This window comes from Artibeus jamaicensis, unplaced genomic scaffold (assembly GCF_021234435.1).
Source record: "Artibeus jamaicensis isolate MK-2021 breed Jamaican fruit bat unplaced genomic scaffold, CSHL_Jam_final contig_233, whole genome shotgun sequence".
Classification (NCBI taxonomy): Eukaryota; Metazoa; Chordata; class Mammalia; order Chiroptera; family Phyllostomidae; genus Artibeus; species Artibeus jamaicensis.
Genome location: NW_026521486.1, coordinates 31,428,877 through 31,449,993, shown reverse-complemented (window position 1 = coordinate 31,449,993; position 21,117 = coordinate 31,428,877). Strand labels below are relative to the sequence as shown.

Genomic DNA, 21,117 nt, shown 5'->3' with positions numbered 1-21,117 from the left:
ATATTAAAATCATTCTTGCATTTAATGCTTCTGTACATTCTGAAGAAAGACTGAGTCAGGTGCCTATTAAGTACCTTTCTCGGGTCATTATTTGCAAAATGACTCAATCTTGGTGTGAAGATCATTCTTAGATGTAAGGAGAAAGGTTATTTTCATTTATGTCTCTAATTCACTGCTGCAATTTGTATGGGAATGCTGATTTACAATTAGCTAGTGATTTCCAAGCTAGAATTTCATAGACCAGTTTAAAAATGTTTTAAACTAGCAAGGATGGCAAATGAGTGTAGGGAGGTAGCTGGGGGGGCCTCTATATAAGTTTGTCAACTTTTTTTGCCAAATAAAGATTTCAGGGGGAAAAAAACCATATTCTCACCATCGTACAGAAGTAGAGACATTTTAATGCCATAATCTCAAATTTATCAGATGCCCTGTAACCCTCGGGGTCATTGAGGCAAGAGCTGCAAGAACCCTGGATCCTTGGTTGTCATGGAGCCACTACACTAGCTAAGGACCGCGTGCATCCACATTGCTTTTCCAGTAGGAGGAAATAAACTCCTATCACTGTACCTGTCGCAGCTAGCCAAACCTAATTGTTTGTGACACACTTTGTAAGGCTTTATTGGGAACAATCAATCATAAGCAAAGTATCTGTTAGCAAATAGCTTTTATCTGCTTGAGTAGATAGACATGAACGATAAATCATGAGACAAGGTGCTGTAAAATCCTTGAGTCCTCACATAATTCAGTGCTCATGCTTTAGTTATTTTCTTATTCTCTGGAATAACACAGAAAGATGGAACAGCTCACATTTCCTGGGAATAGAGTAGATGCCCAGTGACACCTGACTAGTCGATACATGGATTCAGATATTCCATAGGTCAATATCCAAAATGCAAAAATCACACCCTGTTTGGGACTGACAGATCACTTAGACTTAAAGGAAATTTTCTCTCATAAATTTAGCATAGAAAGTGACCTTGGTCCAAGCAAGCTATTTTATAGAAGAGAAACTGATTTGATTCACTTAGATGCAACCAAGCAAGTTGGTGGATCTATTTTTTTTAGTATTTCTTCAAAATGATAAAAACAAAAACAAACAACAGGTGGAGGATTTATTGGTGCTCCTAACTGAAAAGTCTAGGTATGGAACTGACATTAAGCGAGAGTACACTCAGGAACAAAACACATGTCACCACAATGATCAAGCTTTTCGCCAACTCTCTCCTCCGTATATGCATTTGATTCTCAGGATCTGTACAGTGGTATATTGTCTACAGTGACTGCAGTAATGTTCAGGTCTACTAGGAAACTGTAGCCAGTGCTTTCCTGAAAACTCCAGAAATATCTCATTGCATCTTACTGGTTCCCACTGAGTCAAATGCACAGCCCTACACCTGTTCCTGTGGCCTGGGAGGTACAATGTGCTCTCACTAATGACTTGGTTTTTCTGGAACCGAAGCCCATAAACTTAAAGTGGTAGAGAGGAGGGGTCACAGAAGTTTTGGTGTTTTTGTTAACTCAACTACAGGTATTTTGAGGGAAAACCATTGCGTTTTTTACTCTACCTCGCTGAACTCAATTGTTATTACAGCAGCTCCAATGTAAAAACACTAGTCATTGTTTTTAGGAAACTGGGAGATTAAAGGAAAGCAGGAAACCCTCAGGCAGTTTTGGAGCAAATTGGTCGGTATTAATGAAATCAAGTCGAGAATTAACCAGAGAAGCCATAATATATTAAAGTAGCCAGTAAACAAATGTCTAGTATAAGTATCTTTTCTTGTTGCTGTGGTAGAAAAACAGCGGACCTAGTCCATGTCTGCAGGGAAATGAAACAGATGGAAGTGTAGTAACATGACATTTATATGTTTAGTGTAGTCACAGAGAACTACACATCTGTCCATGTGTTATGCTTGCAGAGTCATGGCTCTTCTCCATATCTGATCAGAATGTTGGACAGATCTTTACCTAAAATATAGTAAATAATATAAAAAAAGTTTCATTTTAGGGACTTAACCCTTCCTGCTAGCATAAGAATGACATCATGTGCATTTTAGTTTAGCCAACCATCACTGTTTTAGTAGCAAAAGATAGTAAACTATAGGAATGCCTATCATAAAAGACTGTTAAAATACAATTATTCATTTACTATAAAAAATATGGAGAAAAAATAGTTTTTACATTCTTAGAAGACAGATTTAATTTAGTTTACTTTGAAACAAGCAGGAAATTATATTACTAGTGATCAGAGAACAGATATATACAGTAGTGAAATTATTCTGAGATGAATCTAGTTTGGGGTGAAAACAGCTTTCTAAGAAATAGAGAAAACCTGAGATGTAGAAAGGTTAAATAATGCAGAGAATTTTTCTCTCGAGGGGGAAAAATCAATCAGAAGGTGAAGACAACTCACTTCCCAGGTTATCTCTTGTTTGTTCTACTTACATGGTATCTGGTTACCCACATTACCACACACTCACAGTTGCCAGGCAAGTCCTCTCAGCAATGAGGAACTAGATGGTCGTGGAGAAACTGTGACTCCCACCTGACACCAGACAGCTGGTGCTTCCAATTCATGCAGAACACGTAGATGGATATTTCTAGGCAGCTATGTAATTCTAAGAACAATGCACAGGATATTTTTAGCAGTAGACAAAAATAAAATACACACATATTAGTCAAGGGCTTTGCAAGGAGACATATAGGCTTCCTTAAAATTTTAACAGTTGTTATATTTAGTTCCTCTTCCTAATTACAGTGTAGGAGAAATGGGAGAGAGAAGAGTGCTTGTACAATGCTTTATACAAGAAGCCTTTTAACGAATGTTAGCTCAAGTGCATATCAGCAGAACATATTTTTAGGTTAAAAGTCCCATTTTATACATACCGGTAAATATTATTTTATGTAATACCGATATAGATACATAGGAAGGCATTTTTATGTATGTTAATTTTGAACACATGATAAGCTCAATAGTATATTTACATGTCATTTAAAAATGAGATGGTTTTTAAACACTTTCCTCCACTGCCCCAACCCAAATGATAAGTTGGAGGGTTATCTGAATTTTAATAATCAAATGTATTTGGACACCCAAAAACCCTTTGAATACTAAAAATAAAATCTCCTGAGAAATTGATTTTGCTTTTTATTCTGTGAACATGGAGAATTGGAATAAAAAGAGGATGTCCTGTTTCATGTGGACTAATAAAAAGGTTGGTGCAAATCTTGAGGCTGATGCATACTTGAAATGAGCTTTACTTCCTTATGGTATCCGGTCGTAACCATATTCTTGGATATCCTTTTTCTCTATATTTGTTATTCTTCCTTCATCCCTATTTCAGACTTGTGCTACCTTCTCACTATCATACGCATCATTGTAAGCTGTTTGAAATACTGTCTTTATGGCTTTTGGAAAAGCTTTGGCAGCTCTCATTTACGTGAACAATAGCATGCAGATCTAACAGGCTAATGACCTAGTTGGCATGGGTTGCTCTATTTTATGATTCAGGCCAGGACATTAGAAACATTAGAAAAAAGTTATTACCAGAAGATTCAGAATGTTTGTAAAGGACACTTTCTAAAATATTTTTTTGTTATTTTCCCAGTGTAAGAAGCTGACATAAAATGAAACAAGAAGGCAAAATTCATTTATCAGAACTTCTGCACATCTTAATGTCCTTGCTATTATCTTTGCATTGAAAGCAATTTTAGCTTTTTTTTTTACTTTAAAAACTTTAATAAACAATACAATCTTTTCATGCATTATGAAATTTTTCAGGAAAAAATGAAGTTAGGGGCATAAATCAACTGTGTTCACATTCCTTTGGTGGGAATTTACTTGCACATCTATACCTGGTCTTCAGAAATCAGGGAAATGTGTTCTCAGCCAGCTGGCCAGATTCTCGGGATGAACAGGAATGCCAATGTAGTACTCAATCTAAAAAGTAAACATTCTTAAAGCTTGCTTTTATTCATGAATGAAATTTGATTTCGAAAGCAAAGCTGAAGTTCCTTAGTATATTTTTTAAAAACACAAAAGAAAAATTTTTACTGTAATAATGTTAAAATGTCCTGTGGATAGTAGAAAAAGCTGGATTATCTTCATTACCGATTTACTCATTCAGTTGTGGTTTTAACTAGGCAGCTATACACAAATTTGGTGGAACATCGACATCATTTTTAAAAATGCCTGGGATCACACATCTATTAAAAGCAACCTCAAGAATCAAATTCATTCTCTTAATCACTAAGATAATGATATGCAGAAGCACATAATTGCCTCCCACACATACTTATCTTCTTTGCATTGTTAGGAAGACCTCTTAAATCAAATGACAGAACTTTTTGCTGTCTGTAGTCTAGCACATAGGCTTAGAAAATAACCTCTTGGCATTTTTTAATATCCCTCTTTTCTTCTCAACCTTCCAACCTAATTCAAAACTGAAGAGTTTTATAATTACTAATTAGGAAAGTGACTCCACAGTATTCTTTGGGAGCCATTTCAGTGTTATAAGAACAGCTTGATTTTTAGTCAAAGTTCATGTGAATTGCCAACTACATGAAGAAATACTTCCCTTCCAAGTGTAGTGATTAAGAAACAAGCCACTAGTGATCTTGTAAAAGACATAATTTAAAAAAATTAAATGTGACTATAATCTAACATTAACTTTTAAGATCTGATTTCCGACATAATTGTGCTTATAATAGGGATAAGTGATGTCTGCGACTATTATTATGACTCTTGCTTTTGATATGACACCATAAAATCCAAGATTCATGTTTAATAAAAACATGCTTTTATCACTTCTGCACACAAAAGTGGAATTTTATTAGGTTGATTAAAGAAAGACAGATTCTCCACAACCAACAACATAAGAGACAATACTTACAATCACAACTTCAACAAGAAGTTAACATACAAAATATATAAATAACTCATATAACTCAACACCAAACAACCAAGCAATCCAATTGAAAAATGGGCAGAGGACTTGAACAGACACTACTAAGAAGAAGACATACAAATGGCCAACAGATACATGAAAAGATGCTCAACCTCACCAGCTCTTAAAAAAATGCACATCAAAACTACCATAGGATACCGCCTCATACCTGTTTGAATGGCTATTATCAACAAGACAAGTAATAACAAGTGTTGAGGAAGTTGTGGAGGAAAAGGAACCCTCATTCACTGCTGGTGGGAATGTAAACTAGTAGAGCCCCTATGAAAAACAGTATGGATGTTCCCCCCACAACTAAGACTAGACCTAGAATATGACTCAGAAATCACTCTTCTGGGTATCTTCCCCCCCAAATTGAAAACATTTATTTTCAAAGTTATGTATACCTCAGGTTCATTGCAGCATTATTCACAGTAGTCAATACATGGAAACAAGCAGTGTCTTTTGACGGATGATTGGATAAAGAAGATGTGGTACATTTGTACAATGGAATACTGCTCAGCCATAAGAAAAGATAAAATACTGACATTGGCCAACAACATAGGTGATCTAGAGAATATCATGCTAAGAGAAATAAGTCAGGCAGAAAAAGTCAAGAATTATATGATTTCACTCACATGTGATTTAACAAATGATCAAACAAGAAAAACAAACAAACAAAACTTATAGACACAGACAACAGAGGGAAGAGGGGTCAGGGTTAGTGAAGGATAAAAGGGATCAAATATATGGTTACAGAAGAATGTTTGACTTTGGATGGTGAGCATGCAATGCCAAATATGGATGGTGTATCGTAGACTTGTACTCTCGAAACCTAGATAATTTTATTAACCAGTGTCATGCCAACAAATTTAATGAAATGAAAACACATATTCTCAAGGGGACATTTGATAACATTGATGTTAAAGGCGTTTATTGATATTCCATGTATTACTGGTTTCATCGAGATATGGTAGGACCAATTCCCTGGGTTGCTGCAGTACACTGAGCATTGACATAGAAGGTAAAGAAGACAATTACCAACAAGGCATTCCCCCTGACAGAAACCTATTTAGCACAACAGCTCTAATACCATCAGCGTTTTTTCATTATATAAATGTTACCGCGTCGATTATTTTCACGACCTCATCTTGGAAGAAAATTAGTTTAACATGATCACATTCTGACTTGTTATATATTTTCATATTATTATTACATATATGACTTATCCTTGTCATATTTGTCATATATATGTATATATTATATATACAATTAGTTTCTGCATAATATATATCCATCTCTTTAGTATAATATCACTGTGTAAAAAGATTTGGCAATATTCTACATCCTAAACTTGCTGGAGAATGTCAGAAAAGCACGCCTATGTGCAAGGTAATTTCTTACCTCCCCCAAAGTGTCCCGCCACCTAAATAGACCTCAGAAAAAAGGCAGATAGACGGCAGCCCACTAATGAACTGAGGTGAGGCCAGGACAGAACGTTGATCAGCAGTTTGAGCTGGCCCACCATTGGTCAGTCATCTCCATTCTCCTGGATTGCAGGCCTTGGACTGGGAGCCTAGCAGGGCTTGACAGGCACTGTACCAGGGACCTGCAACAACTTCACAACATGTAAATATTATCACCTCCGTGTCATCAGCCAGGAAATTGTTAAGTTCTAACTGAGACTAGCCTGACACCAAAGTGCTTGTTTTTAATAGTTTCACTGTGCTACTCTCCAGCAACCTTCTGGTAAATGTACACTGTACCATCAGGGCTTGGCTTCTGCTCTTGGCAGTGTTTGTTATTTTCAGACACTTTTGCTTCAGATGCACCTTTGCTCTAGTTTTGTAACTGATATATTTTTTAAAGGGTCATACTGATTTTTATCAAAAATTTAATGGGAAAACGGAGGAGTGGTGTAAATTGATAAAAGAAAGCATCACCAAATTTTATTAAACTCATCTGCCTGACTTACTCTCTCCCCAAGGAGAGAGCCTCTCTTTGTTTTCCTTTTCAAAATCATTCTTTCACCTCTTTATCCACAGAGGCTAAAACACCCTTCCAGATCTCTTTATCTTGTGTACTCAGTGAGAAGAGTTTAAAATAAAACCAGATAAGAGGGAGCAGCAAAATAAAAGCTCAATTCCAAAAATGAGTTCCGGGTTTCCGAGACAGGCTCCATTTATACTGCCACTAAAATAATCTCAACAGTCAAGGTCAAAAATCCCTCTCATTATCTTCAATGTGCTGGATGGGCATTGCCAACTGAGATTACAAGTTTAATTTAAAGATAATCACTTCCGCTTTCTTTAGCCTCTTCCTGATTAGCCACTCCAAATGTGTACCATAAAAAGAAATAAATTAAAAGCTCAAGCTTCCTGTGTTTTTAGAGACTTGACCTTTGATGTAAATGAGGGAAAGAGCCCGAGGACAAATTTACCCAACTCAAGTGAGTGTCACTGTGAAAGTGTGCAAATAGGATGTAGATTTGACAAGACAAAATAGAAGTCCAAAGATTCATGTGAAATCTCTGTGCTTGAGCAGTAACTGCACATTTGTTCTATAGGTACCAAGTGAAATTCACTGCGCCCTCTTGTGGCCTCTGCCGGAAGAGCTGACCTTTCATCTGGAGTCTGTTTCAGGTCAGTCCACCCTACCCACACCTCCCAACCTCTTCCTGAAATCTCACTAATCCCATGGCTTCAGTTTCCAACCATGTCTGAGATCTCTCATCTGGGCTGGCAGAATGTCTGATTTTCTACTGGGTACCTGGTTGGCCTCTCACACTCACTATATCTAAATTTAGTCATTATCTAATCTCTCAAAATCCAGGTCAAAATGTATGTCAACTCCCAGGCACATTCAGCCAGTGAGTCAGTGAGATTCTGGTTGAATGAAAAGACCAATATAGGAAATGTAGCCTTCTAGTTTCTCCTCATACTGGGGCATCCTATCTCCTAACTGAGCAGATTCTCTTTGTCTAGCAAATATAAATGAATTTATGTAAGTTAAGTGTTCGTAGGATGCATATTCAAATACTACACAAACATCATCTTAATCTTATCCCTCTATAAGCCATTCTTCATTGTTCGATGAAAGTGATCTTTGGAAAATGCAAATTTTTAGAATAATTCACTGTTTGAAATATGGCACACCATAGAATCAGACCACAGACTTGTCAGAATAAAACCCACTCTGGTGTGGTTTTTCCAATTTTCTATTTGGCTGTTTTCCAAAAGGTTTTACTTTGTGATAAGCCATTGGGCTTACAATTTGTGTACTTCATTATCTGCATCCTCCATTTCAATTTAAATATATATAAAAATAAAAGAATTTAAATTCTATCATGGTTTTCTCTTGTCCTTCCAATAAATTCAAAATTATTTCATTCTTCTCTTGTTTCCCAGTGTTATTGAGATATGATTGACATTGACTGACATTGGGTAAGTCTAAGGTGTACAACATGACAATCTGATATACTTATTGCAAAATTATTATCATGGTAGGGCTAATTAGTGCTTCCATTACTTCACATATTTTCTATTTCTTTTTTGTGCTGATAACATTTAAGATCTACTTTCTTAGCAGCTTTCAAGAACATATATGCTGATACAGAATCGTTGGCTATATTTGCCATGTTGTGCATTAGATCCCCAGAACGTATTCATCTTTTAACTGGAAATGTGTACCCTGTGCCCACCATGTGCCCATTTCCTCCAATCTCCAGCCTCTGCAAACCACCTTTTAACTCTCTGCTTCTATGAATTTGGCTTTTTTAGATTCCACAGGTAAGCGATATTTGTCTTTCTCTGTCTGCCTTATTTCACTTAGAATAATGGCCTCCAGGAGGTTCATCCATGTGTTGCAAATGGTAAAGTTCTTTCATTTCGCATGGCTGAAAAATATTCCGTTATGAATTTATAGGGTCTGTCCAGAAGGTATCCAGCCATGTACTATAAAAAATAGAGACATTTATTGAAGAAGATACAACATGTAAGAAACATTGTACTTAGGACAATGACATCTCAGCCCCCTTCAAAGTAGGCACCTTGGGACCTCACAATGTTCTTCCAATCACCATCAGCTACCCCATCATATATTCTTGAATCTCATCGACCGTCTGAAATCTCTTCCCTTTCAGAGGTGATTTTAGGTTTGGGAAAAGCCAGAAGTCACTGGGCACCAAGTCTGGGCTGTAGAGGGCTGGGTCATCTGGGTGATTTGATGTCTTGCCAAAAACTTCTGCATCAGATGTGGTGCATGAGCAGGCACGATGTAGTGATGAAGCTGCCAGTCACCAGCTGCCCATAGCTGTGGTCTCCTGAATCATCTGAATAATTTCCATGGAGAAATGCTGAAGCTTTATGCAAAATTTGATGCAGATTTGTTGTTCTCTTGGCTGCCAGGTTATATCGACATTGTGCAAATCATTCTTGTTATGTTAACAATGGCTGGACTTTTCCGGACAGACCTTTTAGATCTGTGTGTGTGTGTATACACATACATATATGACACTTTCTTGATCTATACTTAGGTTGTTTTCATGTCTTGGGTACAATAAGTAATACTGCAATGAACACAGAGGTAACTTCTTGATTTCATGCTTTAATTTACTTCAGATAAATACCCAAAAGTAAAATTCTTAAATTATGTGATAGTTCTATTTTTAATTTTTTGAAGAACTTCCATACTGTTTTCCACAGTGGCTGCACCAGTTTACATTCCCAGCCACAGTGTACAAGTTTCCCTTTTCTCCACATCCTCACCAACACCAGTTCTTTTGAGTCATCTCGATAATAGCCACTCAGAGTTGTGAACTGAGATCTCATTTTGGTTTTGGTTTACATTTCCCCAGTGATGAGTGATGCACTGCACCTTTTCATGTGTCTCTTTGCCACATGTATGTCTTCTTTAGAAACATGTCTACTCAGATTTTCTGTCCATTCTTTAATTGGATTGTTTGGGTGTTTTGTTGTTGTTGTTGTTTTATTTTTGTTTTTGCCACTGAGTTGCATATGTTCTTCACATATTATGAATGTTAATCCATTATCAGATATATGATTTTTTCTTTTATTTAGTAGGTTGCTTCTTCATTTGTTGATTGTTTCCTTTGCTGTGCAGAGGCTTCTTAGTTTGATGTAGTCCCACCTGTTTATTTTATTATTGTTGTTGTTTTGCCTTTGCTTTCATGTAAATCAAAAAAGTTATTGACAAGACTAATATGAAAGATTTTTTTCTATGATTTTATGGTTTCAGGTCTTGCACTTAAGTCTTCATTTTGAGTTCATTTTTGTGTATGGTGTAGGACAGTGTTCTACTTTCATTCTTTGCCTATGTCCGCCCTGTTTTTCCAATTCCAATTATTGAAGAGACTTCTCTATTTTATATTCTTGGCTTCTTTGTCATAAATTAATTGATCATATAAGGGTGGGCTTATTTCTGGGCTCTCTATTCTGTTCCATTGATCTATATGCCTGTTTTTATGCCAATATCATTCTTTTTTTATTACAACAGCTATGTAATACAGTTTGAAATCAGAAAGTTAAATGCCTACAGCATTGCACTTATTTTTTTAAAATATATTTTATTGATTATGCTATTACAGTTGTCCCATTTTTTCTCTCCTTTATTCCCCTCTGCCCTGTACCCCACCTCCCACCATCATTCCTCCTCTTAGTTCATATCCATGGGTCATACATATAAGTTCTTTGGCTTCTCCAATTTCCATAGTATTTTTAACCTCCCCCTGTCTATTTTGTACCTACCATTTATGCTTCTTATTCCCTGCACCTTTTCTCCCATTCTCCCTCTCCCTGCTGCTAACCCTACATGTGATCTCTATTTCTGTGAATCTGTTCCTGCTCTATTGTTTGCTTAGCTCATTTTTGTTTTTGTTTTTGTTCTTTTAGGTTTGGTTGTTTGATAGTTGTGAGTTTGTTGTCATTTTACTTTTCATATTTTTTATTTTCCTCTTTCTCTTAGTTAAGTCCCTTTAACATTTCATATAATAAGGGCTTGGTGATGATGAGCTTCTTTAACTTAACCTTATCTGGGAAGCACTTTATCTTCCCTTCCATTCTAAATGATAGCTTTCTGGATACAGTAATCTTGGATATAGGTCCTTGCCCTTCATAACTTCAGATACTTTTTCCAACCTCTTCTTGCCTGTAAGATTTCTTTTGAGAAATCAGCAGATAGTCTTATGGGAAGTCCTTTGTAGGTAACTGTCTCCTTTTCTCTTGCTGCTTTTAAGATTCTCTCCTTATCTTTTATCTTGGGTAATATAATTATGATGTTCCTTGGTGTATGCTTCCTTGGGTCCGACTTCTTCCTGTGACTCTGAACTTCCTGGACTTCCTGGAGGTCTATTTCCTTTGTCAGATTAGGGAAGTTCTCCCTCATTATCTTTTCAAATAAGTTTTCAATTTCTTGCTCTTCCTCTTCTTTTTCTGGCACCCGTATAATTCAGATGTTGGGACATTTAAAGTTGTTCTGGAGATTCCTAAGCCTCTCCTCATTTTTTTGAATTCTTGTTTCTTCATTCTGTTCTGGTTGAGTGTTTATTTCTTTCTTCTGGTACAAACTGTTGGTCTGAGTCCTGGTTTCTTTCCCTTCACTGTTGGTCCCCTGTACATTTCCCTTTATTTCACTTTTCATTGCCTTCACTTTTTCCTTTATTTTGCAATTATTCTCAACCATTTCTGTGATCATCCTGATTACCAGTGTTTTGAACAGTGCATCTGATAGGCTGGCTATCTCTTCATCACTTAGTTGTATTTTTTTTCTGGAACTTTGAACTGTCTTTCATTTGGGCCAAATATTTATTTTTTGTCTCAGCATACCTGTTAGGTATTAAGGGGTTTACTATCTAAGGTAGTAAGCCTTGGGTATTTGCCAGGGTGTGGCAACCATATGGCTGGTTATGTGGGGGAGGGGTCCAAGAAGAAACAACACTGCTTGCTCAGCTCTCAGCTGGCTTTCAGTTACTTCCTCTGCTACCCACAAGCAAATTGGGCCCTTCTGGTGCTGATTCCCAGGTGGGTGGGTTTGTGTGTGTTCTAAGACCTGGTGGGTCTCTCCAACGAACTTTCCTGTGAGGCTAGGAGTTTCTCCTTCAGCCTCAACTCTCACAGGTTTTTTCAGTCAGAGGTTTTGAAGCTTTATTTCCCTGTGCTGAGACCTCAGGTTGCAAGGTTTGTCTTGCTCCCCAGTTGTTTTTCCCCATTCATCCGCACTCAACTGTGGGACTGCTCGCTCTGCCAGCCACTGCCTTGCTGTAAGTCCTCTCTACCCCAGCTATCTATCTTTTCCCCTCCTACAGGTCTGGATAAATGTTTCTTCTTTAACTCCTTGGCTGTCGGACTTGCATACAGTTCAATTTTCTGATAGTTATGGTTATGTTTTGTTTTTAAATTTGTTGTTGCCCTTCTTTTGCATGTGCAAGGGGCAAAGGATCTACACCTCCATCTTGGCCAGAAGTAGCATTGCCCTTCCTTCTCAAGCTTGCTTTGCTATTGAAGTTTTTGGTGGGTGTGATTTCATACAAATTTTAGGATTATTTGTTTTATTTCTATAAAAATGCCACTGGATGTTTGATAGAAATTGCATTGAATTTTTAGATTGCTTTTGGTAGTATGGACATTTAAAAAATATCAATTCTTCAAATTCTGGAGCACAGAATATCTTTGTTGGTTTTCTTTAATTTATTTCATCAATATCTTATAGTTTTCAGTGTACAGGTCTTTTATACCTCAGTTAATTAGGTTTGTTTTTAGGTATTTTATTCTTTGGATGCAATTATAAATTGAATTTTTCTTAATTTCCACCTTTGATAGTCTGTTTTACCATATAGAAATGACACAAATTTTGGCTTATTGATCTTGTATTCTACAGCTTTACTGAATTAGTTATAATAGTTTTTTTTGGTGGAGTCTTTAGGGTTTTCTACATATAATAAAATTCATCTTTGAATAGTGACATTTTCACTTCTTCATTTCTCATTTAGATGCCTTTTATTTTTTTTTATTGAGAGGTCATTCTTTTTTTTAAAATTTTATTTAGTTATTTTTCAAGTACATTTTTTTTGGTCTATTTCTCCCATCCCAGCCCCGCCCCCACCCCAGCCCTGTAGAGGTCATTCTTAAAATTCTAGATTGCATTACTTCTATTTTTACATGCTCTCACATGTAATGATTGTATATGGTTCACCACCCTGAGAGTCCTTTCATTACTTGTTAAATACTGGCCTTCCTTGCTAGAATGTGAACTTCATGAAGCCAAAGGTTATGATCACAGTACCTACTATACATATTTAATTCTCTATTTTAATCCTATTTCTATAGTTTCAACAGCAGCACATGCATAACAAGGTATAGACAGTGGACAGGTGAGAGCATAGAAATGAAATATATAGGGATGCCACCTTGGAAAACAAAGGTGCTTTTTTAATTTTAAGTAAAAATGATTAAATTATAAATAACTTTCATTGCTGTTTTTATAAAATTGAGAAGGAATGGGAGATTACCTATGCAATGGATTAAGCTTTGCATTCTAGAATTTGTGACTAGTATGCTGGCTTCATAACCTCTTTACCAGCTTCTCTGTGATTTGTTCCCTGCTTTCCCCTACATCTTCCTCCCCACCAGACTTTCTCTCATTCTTTATGCTCTGGGCTCCAGGCACACTGGTCTTCTTTCTGTCCCTGTAAGTGTTAAAGACGTTACTATGTCTCCTTGCAGATCTTCAAGTTTTGCCTCTTTCTCAGTATTTATGTCTTAATTCAAATATCACATTCTCCAGTTTTCTTTGTCATTTCCAGCTAAAGCAACAATTTCTATCAAATGGCACTTTCTACCATTTTGCAGTTTTTCTTCTTCAGAAACTTAGCATTACCTGAAATAATATAATTCATTTATTTGTTTGCATGATTAGTGTCTATCTGTTCACACAAAAGCAGGCACTTGCCTACTGTTCACTGGCAATATCTTCATCTCCTACAAAAATGGCACATAGTAAGGGCTCATAAATACATTAACTGAATCTGTTTGGACAAGCAAGAGGAGGTAATACAGTCTTTGAAATCCTAAAGATTTCCAAGATGGCTGCAAAATGTCAAAACAAAAGTGTGGTTTTCCTAAATGTGTCTAGTGACCTCTGCTGGAATACTTACCAAGGAAACAAAATACAAATCATTTTTTCTACATTGTCCTCTCACCCTGTTTTATCAAATGATAGTGTTAGTGTAAAATTAGAGATCAGAAACTTTTGAGATTCCTTTTCCCATGTTGGAGAAATCCCACTTCCCTTCTGTCCGAATGGACTGTTCTCTCTCTGCCCTTAGCTCACCATTCATGTATTTGCATGTAAATAAGTATGAATATGCTTTCAGTGTAAATCCTAGAGGAGCATTCAGGGATATTTAGAGTATTTGGGAAGCAGAGAACTTTCTGATTCCCAGCCAGACCTAATTGCATAAATGAACGCCTTTCTTTCCATGTATATCTGAAAGTGGGGGATTCATCCACATATCATGGATAGATGAAGATATATCCCATGGACATATTTCCCATGGTTCCATTTCCTTCACATTTGTTGACTCAAAGAGCAAGTTTGAAAAAGGTGTTCACCACTAAAAAGAAACTAACTGGCAAAGTGTCCTCATGTTGGGACGATAGGATCAGATGTCTACTTTGAGAGGTTGGGAGGGGATGACGTGTGGCTGATGGGGCTGGTACTTAAGGCAGAGCCCCAAGTGAGAGCTGGGAATCAAGATTTTCAAAATGATAACAGTGGGAATGAATGAAATAATCATGAGGTGATCTGACTGAACTTTCTGTTTTACTTATTCTGTGTATGAGATGAATATACGTGTAAATGTTCATTGCATAAAATTTATAAAATACTAATAAAGAAAAACAGAACTCATAAGTATTAATCGTTATCAGTACCACCTAAAGAAACCATTGTAAGAATTTTGTTTCTATTTCAGTCTTATATGTACTTCACTAGCACTTCATGAAATGCTAAATAAAATAATTAGCATTTGTTATTCATTGATATATGAAATATTTTCATTGATCTAAGATCATTTCCCTCAAAATGTAATTAATTATTCGAGCATATAATAGACGCATGTGGCACAATATTCAAAAAAATTAAAGAAAAATAAGCCTCCCTTTTACTCCTTTCCTCTGCAACAGTAACTACTGGGGAATGCTTTTGACAGGCCACTATATTTCTTCTATAAATAAAAGGGAAAGTTATTAAAATGGTTAATATAGTGCTAAGCATTATATTAAGTATTCTATATAAATGGTCCTATTCCCATCTTAGTAAGAAATGAAAACTTAGTTAAGAAATTGGCTTGAGATTACATAGCTGATAAGTGGCAGATTGGACACAGCCCCCGAAATGATTGTTTTACAATCAAGCACAAGGTGTTGGACACTACAAATGAATAAAGTTTCTCAGTATAATTCGGATGTTGTGAATTGGCTGTCCTGGGGCTTGTTTTCCCTGGAACAACCAGTCTCAGGGTTGCTGAGACGACAGACTGCAAACGTGCCTCTCTCCTCACCCTGCCGCCCCGTTCTCCCTACTTGTCAGCACGCCCTTCTGTTTGGTTTTATTGGAATTTGTATTTGCAGGACTCACAGAGGTTATGTCAACACAAGCAAATCCTTTTGTGAAGGAGAAAGGCATTGCGATAGTTTGGCCTCCCATCTTTACTATTTTAGTGATTTATTTTTTTTATTAACCACATCACTTTTTTCTTACCAATTGAATGAATAATGAACTATATACCTAAATTTACTTTTATAGGGAAAGATAAGAATCAACTATGTCAGGAATCATGAAAGCCGTTTAATCTGCTTGATTCACATTGATTCATTAATATTAGATTATGAAATATGGTTTTATCTATTTTAAAATAGGGCTTAAGTCAATAAGGCCAACTGTACAAAAAATGGCTAAAGACCAAACAAAAGGTTACAAATAGTACTACTAATAATAAATATTAAAAATAGTAATGTACAAACAAGTAACATTATTTTAAGATAATTCTGCTTATGATTCTAATGTGAAAGGTATTTTCTTGTGAATTTCAGTTCTACTGTTATACAGAATGACAATATAGAAGTATTGATTGTAAGTTAAATCTATAAAGTACTGTTCAAAATTAAGTATGCTTGTGAATGCTGTTACTTCATTCAGGAACAATCTAGAATGTGTCTCTGTGTGTGTAAATAAAGCAGCCTATTCGTACTTATTTACATGCAAATACATGAAAAAGCAAATATAGGACATTTACTAGCAGGTGATCTTGGTTATATTCCAGAACCTAGTATATTTTGCATCTTTGCCCATATTTGAACATTTTTATATACATTAAATTATTATTTATCAACTCAAAAATATTTGTAGTAAATGTACAAATAGGACTAAAATTACTACTATCTCATTAAAATGATGATCTGTTACTGATCACTCAAAACTATATTCTTTGTATATTATACTCAACACACACTTACATTTATATTTTTCACAGGAAATTTATTAAAAATTAAGAAAAAGGAATCTAAAATCTATACTTAACCTTCCAAATTAAATTTGCAGATGTAGAATAAAAAAGTAGTAATAATTTTCTAATGCTCTAGAAATGACAATCAAAAGAAAGAATTATATTCAGGAAATATAAAATGATTGAAAGCATAGAACTAAGCCCCAGTCAATTCTACATGTAATCTAAAATGGTCTGAAAACTTTATAAGGCGAATTGCTGATCTCAGATCACTTCGGAAGTGACGAAATGAGCATTGGTGACTCTGTGAGTCTAGGAATTTGGTCAAAGGGACAAGGGCTAAAGGTCTGGACACGATCAGCCTAGGAGATTGCCACTCTTGGAGCGGGTGCTAGCCTAAACCCCAGACTGAGGACTTCACTTCTGGTAGCTAACTCTCGGTTGTTTGGGTAGATTCAGATTCTGACTGGAGATACTGTCCTCAGTGGATCCACCTGAAAGAGACTGCACAGAGAACGTGACAATTCCTCCTCCAACCGGGAGCTCTCTGAAAAGCACATGAGATTTCATTCTGCTGGTTTAGTCCTATGTGAAGCTACCCAAGCCTGAGATTTACCAGCCTTGAACCTCCGCGATTCTAAAGCGCACCACTCCTGCAGTTCATTGGAAGAGTGATTCAGTCTCAGAGGATTGAAGAACCATGCTCCGAGGCCGATCCCTGTCGGTGACATCTCTCGGCGGGCTTCCCCAGTGGGAAGCTGAAGAACTTCCTGTGGAGGACTTACTGCTCTTCGAGGTTGCATGGGAAGTGACCAATAAAGGTTTGTACTGGCCCCGAATGTGGGTATTTGACAGATTGCTGGACAATGCATATTAGGAGAATGAATTAATTAAATGAATTGCCAGTGAGTTAGGAGGTATTCAAACTCTTTATATAAGTTTACATTTAGCTGTGTCTATTTCAACAGGCAACAAAAACTTAGACCTCTGTGTATGTGCTGAGGGGAAAGGTGAAGGTATTCGTCTTTGCCCGTGAAAGTGCATTAAAGTTAAAATTTGAAATCCGTGTTTTAGCAAAATAGAAATAAAAAGTTTTTTTTACTTTTTAGGTTTTATGATTTTATGATTTAGGTTTTATGATTTTTCCAGCAGAAAACAAAATTTTGTACTTTGTTTTAAGAAGAACTGTACCTGGTCAAGACCAAGTAGAAACTTTAACTGCATATGTTGATAGCAATTATGTGAAATATTTCATAATGTTTCTAATAATTCAAGATCATCTTGGGATTAAAGTTTTAATTTAGAAGCATCTCAGAAAGCCTAATATTCTTAATAAGAGCATAATATTGAGCTCCTATTAAGAGTAAAATTAATTTTTCAATAATTTATACTTAGAAATTATAGAATAAGGAAATCAAATTAAGAAAATTAAAACAATTTCCTATAAGGTATAATCTCATTTGTGCTGGATTAGAGAAGGCAAAATGAAGTACTAAACTTCAGTGATTTTAATAAGAAAGGTATGTGTAAAACTAAGAAAAAGGAATTTCTTACAGATTGATTGATATTCTTTAGTTTAAAAGTGTGAAGACTACTGATATTTTAAGAAGTATCTATGATATTTTAAGAAGCAGTAAGTTTTGAAGGTTGAATTCTTCAGGGTCATGAAAAACCAAGCAAAGCGATTGATGGGTGAAAGGAAGTGGTAACTTGTGGAATTCAAAGGCTCTGGAATGACAATGTGAGTATGATACATTACTCCCTTTTGGCTAATTGGAGCCAGCATAACCTCGGAATTCTATCTGACATCTGTTCAGACATTCACTTTATGCTAAGTGTTCAAAGTTCTCATGTATACACTTTCATAAAATTCATAAAATCAGAATTAAAAATCAATTCTGCCTGTGTAGAAATGCACCCAATGAATGTAAGAGAACAAAGTGAGGAGGATGCAAAGAGGACAGAACCCTTATTAAGGAGAAGTGTTTTATAAATATCTGTTTTTAAATGTTCTCTCTTCCAGTCTCAGTGTTTTTAAATATGCCCCATGTTCCTGGGAACAGAGCCATCTCTGTTACACATTAATTTCAGACCGTGCCTTTAAATAAATGTTTGTTCTGCAGAGTAGGCAGGCACTCAAAAATAGAGTTTGTTGGTGGTAAAAACTGGAGGGATTTGTCAGCACCAGGGAACAGTTCAGAGGATGTCTGCATGAGTTCCAGCACCTGCACAGAGAGCCCTTTCATCTTCCTCTGTTCTCTCCACCTAGCAAACCAAAGGGAACACAGTTTCCCGGGGCCGGGCACACTCTGGGGCCAACTGCAGTCCATGGATCTTGTATCCTGATGACACTCATGCCGATGCCAGGGCCTGGTACGGTGCCTGGCGCATAGAAATTGCTCAGAGAAATTTTTCCTTTTATTTATTTAATTTATTTTTAAAATATATTTTATTAATTATGCCATTACAGTTCTATTCCCCCCTTCATTCCCCTCCAACCTGCATACCCCCTCCCCTACCATTCCCCCCCCTTTAGTTTATGACCACGTTTTAAATGAAGGAATGAGTACATTTTGTTTCAACCTCTACAGTGCCTTTGATACTTATTTTCTCTCATTTCCCATGCAAGAGAAAGGGAATTTTGTTGTCTCAAGAGGTGACCCACCTTGTGATTTATCCAAGTTGATATCATCTCCAACATATCTTTATTTTAATATCTATTCTAATAGGTGACTCATGAATGGACAATTTTTTAAAGATTTTACTTATTTATCTTTAGAGGGGAAGGGAAGGAGAGAGGGAGAGAAACATAAATATATGGTTGCCTTTTGTGCATCCCCTGCTGGGAACTGGCCGGCAACCTAGGCATGTGCCCTGACTGGGAATCGAACCACAATTGTCTGGTTTGCAGGCCTGCGCTCAATCCACTGAGCTACACCAGCCAGGGCTGAATGGACAATTATTGTGCTCACCTCTCACAATGGGTTGACACCATGGTTTCTTTTTAAGTTTTACTTTGAAGTTGTATTTCCCTCTGGTTCACAGCCATGCTATGAGGCAGGTTAGAGATCACCAGCCCGACTCCTCTGTTTCATCAATGAAACAGACATCTACAGGCATTAATGACCAAGTAGATTACGGGGTTGGGACTGGCAGTTAGGTCTCCTCTGGGTGCACTTCTCTTTTAATTACTGCACAAGAGTAAAAATTAAACACCTACTGCCTAAGGAGATTTTCTATAGATGAAAGAACACAGGGCTTATAGTCAAAGATCATAGATTCCTGAGACTTTGTTAAATCTTACTGAGTATCAGTTTCTTCATGAATGAATGAATGTAATATGCTTCAGCCATCTTATAATGGTTTGTGGTGGCAAACAGGAAATGTATTTATATCCAAGAAAACAAAAGATCTCTTTGAGAGGAAAAAAAAATCCTTAGCGCCAAAATTTTGCCAACAATGAAAATGTATAAAATGTAACAAATGAAAGAGTCATAGTTAAATTATTGGATGCTAATTTTTAGACCTCAAGATAGCCTTTTTTTACTTGTTCATATTACCCTTGAGTTTATTGCTTTTACTCATTCTTCTATTTATTATTATAATCCACTCATTATTCAATAGAGATCCATCAAGTGTCTATTAGATGTCAGGCACTGGGAGATGAGGAGGATAGAGTTTAACAATACAGAATTGATTCCCAGTCTTCCAAAATCTACAGACTTGCAGGATGACAGGCATTGAACATGCACTTTTAGTCAAATGTGGTGAGTGTAAGAAAAAGTACAAAGCGCTCAAAGACTGTTTAGTGTGTGCATGTGTTTGTGGGGCCAGGGTTATGACTAGATTGGGGCTTGAAACAAAGCTCTTAGTACAATCCTTTCTCCTGCCTAGACTTGCCCGAATCAGTGTAGACTATGGATCAATTATCATGTTGAACATATTTAAGATCATTAAAAAGAGTTTAATGGACCTTGTCACAAATAATAAATGCTAATGTACAATGCATTCATAAAATGTTTATGTTGGATCATTATCAGACTGGCTTTAGCTTTGAGTGATTCCATGAGTCAGTTTTTAAACACAAAAGCTAAAAGTGGACAAAAAGATATGGAACAGGGTTGCTACAATCACAGGGGACACAGTAGTTTGGGGGTGAGCTTCCTCTGCCTGGTGTGGATGTGCTGTGGGCTGTAATTGGCATCTCGAACTACACCACACGAAACCCATAACCTATGGAAAAACCATGCTTGGTACACATACAGCTTTAAGAGGATCCCTGCTCTCCCCACTTCCTTTTTATGCAGATTGCCATGTCTGAACCCCTCCTGTGTGGCACAAGGGGTCGACACTGTGGTATAACCAAGGAGGGCGTGCATGTGGTCTGGCTTAAAGAGCTCACTTCCTGCCTGAGACTGTGCTGCTTTGTTTGAACCACAGACCCGGGAAAGTGCTGGGGGCACAAACATTTGTTGACCATCATCACCAGACATGTTTATTTTCTCGTTTTACCAGGCTTGCTACTTCAAAGAATGATGTTCTAATTGTATAATGACTACCCTGCTTCTGCAACCGTGTCTTGAGACAGAAGGGTCAGGGGATTAGCCATGCATGTTGAAGTCATATGACTTCCAAATTCTGTAACTTTTCAACATT

General features: G+C 36.6%; 1 protein-coding gene across 1 annotated transcript in view; it reads left to right on the top strand.

Annotated features, from left to right (window-relative positions):
* Window positions 1-16,789: 16,789 nt before the first annotated feature.
* Window positions 16,790-21,117, top strand: part of GYS2 (glycogen synthase 2) — a 41,146-nt gene continuing 36,818 nt past the window's right edge. Inside the window, exon 1 of the mRNA XM_053661731.1 lies at window positions 16,790-17,282. Coding sequence (XP_053517706.1) covers window positions 17,162-17,282 — 121 coding nt within the window. The 5' untranslated portion in view covers window positions 16,790-17,161. The remainder of the gene's footprint in view (window positions 17,283-21,117) is intronic.